The sequence below is a fragment of the Plasmodium knowlesi genome (genome assembly GCF_000006355.2).
Source record: "Plasmodium knowlesi strain H genome assembly, contig: PKNH_00_23, whole genome shotgun sequence".
In the NCBI taxonomy this organism is placed as follows: domain Eukaryota; phylum Apicomplexa; class Aconoidasida; order Haemosporida; family Plasmodiidae; genus Plasmodium; species Plasmodium knowlesi.
Window position 1 is genome coordinate 1 of NW_024070059.1, and position 4720 is coordinate 4720.

The 4720-nt window shown below is 39.5% G+C and overlaps 1 protein-coding gene across 1 annotated transcript; it reads left to right on the forward strand.

The window, feature by feature from the left end:
* Positions 1 to 1962: 1962 nt before the first annotated feature.
* On the forward strand, positions 1963 to 3999 carry PKNH_0002400 (SICAvar, type I (fragment); the record flags this gene model as incomplete). Its single annotated transcript, XM_039113451.1, has 2 exons — positions 1963 to 2589; positions 3271 to 3999. Coding segments are annotated over 2 exons (1356 nt in total), but the record flags the coding sequence as incomplete, so codon positions are not given.
* Positions 4000 to 4720: the final 721 nt, after the last annotated feature.

The following is a 4720-nucleotide window of genomic DNA, read 5'->3' on the forward strand; positions in this document are numbered from 1 at the left end:
TGTTTGGGTGTTAGAATAAGGTGGTTGAGGGTATTAGAATATAGTTGTTTGGGTGTTAGAATAAGGTGGTTGAGGGTATTAGAATATAGTTGTAGGGGTCTTAGAATAAAGTTGTAAGGGTGTTAGAATAAAGGTTGTAAGGGTGTTAGAATAAGGTGGTAAGGGTGTTAGAATAAGGTTGCAGTGATGTTGGAATAAGGTGGTAAAGGTGTTAGAATAAGGTGGTAAGGGTGTTAGAATAAGGTGGTAAGGGTGTTAGAATAAAGGTTGTAGGGGTGTCAGAATAAGGTGGTAAAGGTGTTAGAACAAGGTGATAACGATGTTAGAATAGGGTCTTAGGGGTGTCAGAATAGGGTCTTAGGGGTGTCAGAATAAGGTTGTAGGAGTGTTAGAATAAGGTTGTTGGGGTGTTAAAATAAAGGTTGTAGGGGTGCCAGAAACCAGATTCCGGATTTAGGAGTAGGGTTCCGGGTTTAGGAGTAAGGTTCCAGGGTTTAGGAGTAAGTTTCCAGGGTATAGGAGTAAGGTTTCAGGGTACGATAATAAGGTTCCAGAGTTTAGGAGTATGGTTTCAGGGTATAAGAGTAAGGTTTTAGTGTTTAGGAGGAAGGTTGTACGGGTATAAGATGAAGGTTGTAGGGGTATTAGAATAAGGTGGTAAGGGTATTAGAATAAGGTGGTAAGAGCGTTAGAATAAGGTTGTAAGGGTGTTAGAATAAGGTTCTTAGGGGTCTTAGAATAAGGTTGGTAGGGTTATTGGAATAAGGTGTTAAGGGTGTTAGAATAAAGTGGTAAGGGTGTTAGAATAAGGTTGTAGGGGTGTTAGAATAAGGTGGTAAGGGTGTTAGAATAAGGTGGTAAGGGTATCAGAATAGGGTCTTAGGGGTGTCAGAATAGGGTCTTAGGGGTGTCAAAATAGGGTCTTAGGGGTGTCAGAATAGGGTCTTAGGGGTGTCAGAATAAGGTGGTAAAGGTGTTAGAATAAGGTTGTAAAGGTGTCATAATAGGGTCTTAGGGGTATCAGAATAGGGTCTTAGGGGTGTCAGAATAGGGTCTTAGGGGTGTCAGAATAGGGTCCTAGGGGTGTCAGAATAGGGTCTTAGGGGTGTCAGAATAAGGTGGTAAGGGTGTTAGAATAAGGTAGTAAGGGTATTAGAATAAGGTGGTAAGGTTGTTAGAATAAGGTTGGGGGGGTGTTAGAATAAGGTGGTAAGGGTGTTAGAATAAGGTGGTAAGAGTGTTAGAATAACGTGGTAAGGGTATAGGAATAAGGTTGTATGGTATAGGAATAAGGTTGTACGGTATAGGAATAAGGTTGTACGGTATAGGAATAAGGTTGTACGGTATAGGAATAAGGTTGTAGGGGTGTCAGAATAGGGTTTTAGGGGTGTTAGAATAAGGTGGTAAGGTTGTTAGAATAAGGTGGTAAGGGTGTTAGAATAAGGTGGTAAGGGTGTTAGAATAAGGTTGTAATGGTGTTAGAATAAGGTGGTAAGGGTGTTAGAATAAGGTGGTAAGGGTATAGGAGTAAGGTTTTAGGGTATAGGAATGAGGTTTCAGGGTTTAGGAATAAGGTTCCGGGGTTAGCTTTAGCTACTTTAGGGGGGGGAGAGGAAAGACTCCTCGCCGACAGAGACCGGATACTACACATTAACCGGATGGTAGTAACCTGATGGCAGGGGAAGACAAACCGGATACTACACAACAACCGGATGGCAGAAAACAGGATGGAAAAAAAAAAAAAAGAAAAAGAATGTACCCTTATACATATACATATACATGTATGTATATGTATGTATATGTACATATACATATGTGTATATGTATGTATGCATATGCATCTGTGCATATGCATATATATATATATATATATATATATATATATATTTATTCTACTTATAGAAGGAGTTCTGGACAGATAAAGGCGAAGTTGCCGACTTATGGAGCACACTGTCCACAGAAATGACGAAGAATGGCAAAGACGGAGACGAAGTTAAATGTCGAACAATGGATGATAACGGCACTGGGACTGGAAGAACTGCCACTGACCCTGAAAAGAAGGGATGCAATTATTTGCATGCCGGATTGAAAAAACTATACACGATGACGGCGACGTCGACGACGTCGGCGTCGACGACGCCGTCGTCAGGAACTGGTAGTCCTGTTTTGGACAACCCACTGTTGAAACAAACAGTGGGTTGTTTATTACTTCACGCTTATGCAAAACATATGAAAGGAACATCAGCTTGTGTCATTGATTCTGGTATAAAGAAGGCATTTAAGGCATTTAATGATAATAATACTACTTGCAAGGACAATGGCACAAAACCTTGTGTTCCGTGTGAATGGAAAGAAGACGAATATGACCAATGCCAAATTACCACAACTGGCTCAAATGGCAGCAATACAGAAAATGCAAAGGACAAATTAAAACAAGTTCAGGAAAACATTAACAGCGCCTCAAAGAACAACCTAACGAAAATAAATGAAATGTCCACTTTATGCGATTACATTAGATGTGTTGGACCCAAATGGTTCAAAAACAACGCAACACTGAACGGGAATAGTGTTACTGCAACCAAGGATTGGGTAAGTATTACTACCAAGAACCAACCTACTACACAACCAGCACAACACTTAGGGGGGCTAGAAGGAATAAAAGGAAAAAAAAAAAAAAAAAAAAAAATAAATTAATTCAGATTCCGGGTTCAGGAATAAAGGTTGTATGGGTATTAGAATAAGGTGGTAAGGGTGTTAGAATAAGGTTTTAGGGGTGCTAGGAGTAATGTTTTAGGGGTGTTAGAATAGGGTTTTAGGGGTATTAGAATAAAGTTTGAGGGTGTTAGAATAAGGTTTCGGGGTTAGCTTTAGCTGCTTCAGGGGGGGAAAGGAAAAACTCCTCGTCGACCGGGAACGGATACTACACACTAACGGGATGGCACACCAACCGGATACTACACCAACCGGATACTACACCAACCGGATACTACACCAACCGGATACTACACCAACCGGATACTACACCAACCGGATACTACACCAACCGGATACTACACCAACCGGATACTACACCAACCGGATACTACACCAACCGGATACTACACCAACCGGATACTACACCAACCGGATACTACACCAACCGGATACTACACCAACCGGATACTACACCAACCGGATACTACACCAACCGGATACTACACCAACCGGATACTACACAACCAATTACATTTATTTTTTAACCTTCTTTTTTTTTTCTTTTTCCTTTTACAGTGTGACTTTTGGGAGAAGGAGGGAATTAAAGCCAAACTGGAGGACATGTTCAACAAGATCGCCACAGACGCACAGAACGAATCAGGGACAATTAGAATTGCCGCAACATGCCGGAATTTTGGTGATGAAAATCCACAAAGTGTTGAAAGAAAAGCTTGCAATCATATCGCGGCTGGTTTAAAGTACATTAAAGACCTTAAAGGGGACAAAAATGGTAGTACCCAGCCAAATGCAGAGGATGATGATAAGTTTTTTAAACAATCTATGATGTGCGCAGCACTTAATCTTTACGCAACTAAAATAAGAGAGTCAGCTGATAAGAGTTGTCCCATTGATGAGAAAAGAATAGACAAAATGTTTAAAGATTGGAATAATATTAATAATTCTTCGTGTAATGCTGTTCGTAGTGCTAGTAATGCAGATTGTTTTCTTTGCTCAAGGCAAAGCTCAGACTTTGAAAAATGCAAACTAAGTGTTTCCAACACTTTGATTAGTTCAACACAAAATGGAGCTTGCAATGCTAACGCAACTGAAGTAAAGAAAAAAATGGAAGGTTTCCTCAACGAAGACCCATCCCAATCCCCATCCAAATCCATCCCCAAAGTGAAGGAAACATTATCCACCATAAATGACATGAGTAAGTCTTTCTGTACTCAACTCCAATGTGCAGCAAAACAATACCACAGTAGTAAAAATAATAGTGTGCAGCCAAAACCGCCCCTATCATGGGTAAGTATTGTATGTCGCTTCGGACATACAAATAACATATATACTTATACATATATACATATATGTATATACCTATATGAATATATATGTATATTTATGTATATGTACGTATATGTATAGATGTATACACATATATGTATATATATATGTATATGTATATATATATGTATATGTATATATATATGTATACGTATATATATATGTATAATGAAAATTTGATGAAAAGAAAGAAAGTGAAATAAAAAAACAAAATAGAGGAAGGAAGTCAGATTCCGGGTTTAGAAATGAAGGTTGTTGGGGTGTTGGAATGATGTTGTTGGGGTGTTGGAATGATGTTGTTGTGGTGTTGGAATGATGTTGTTGGGGTGTTGGAATGATGTTGTTTGGGGTGTTGGAATGATGTTGTTGGGGTGTTCGAATGATGTTGTTGGGGTCTTGGAAAGATGCTGTTGGGCTGTTGGAATGATGTTGTTGGTGTGTTCGAATCATGTTGATGGGGTGTTGGAATGATGTTGTTGGGGTGTTGGAATGGAGGTTGTAGGGGTGTTTGAATAGGGTTGTATGGGTATTAGAATAAGTTTGTAGGAGTATTAGAATAAGGTTTTAGGGGTTTTAGAATAAGGTTGTAAGGGTGTTGGAATAAGGTTTTAGGGTATAGGAATATGGTTCAGGGGTTAGCTTTAGCTACTTTAGGGGAGGGAGAGGAAAAACTCCTCGCAGA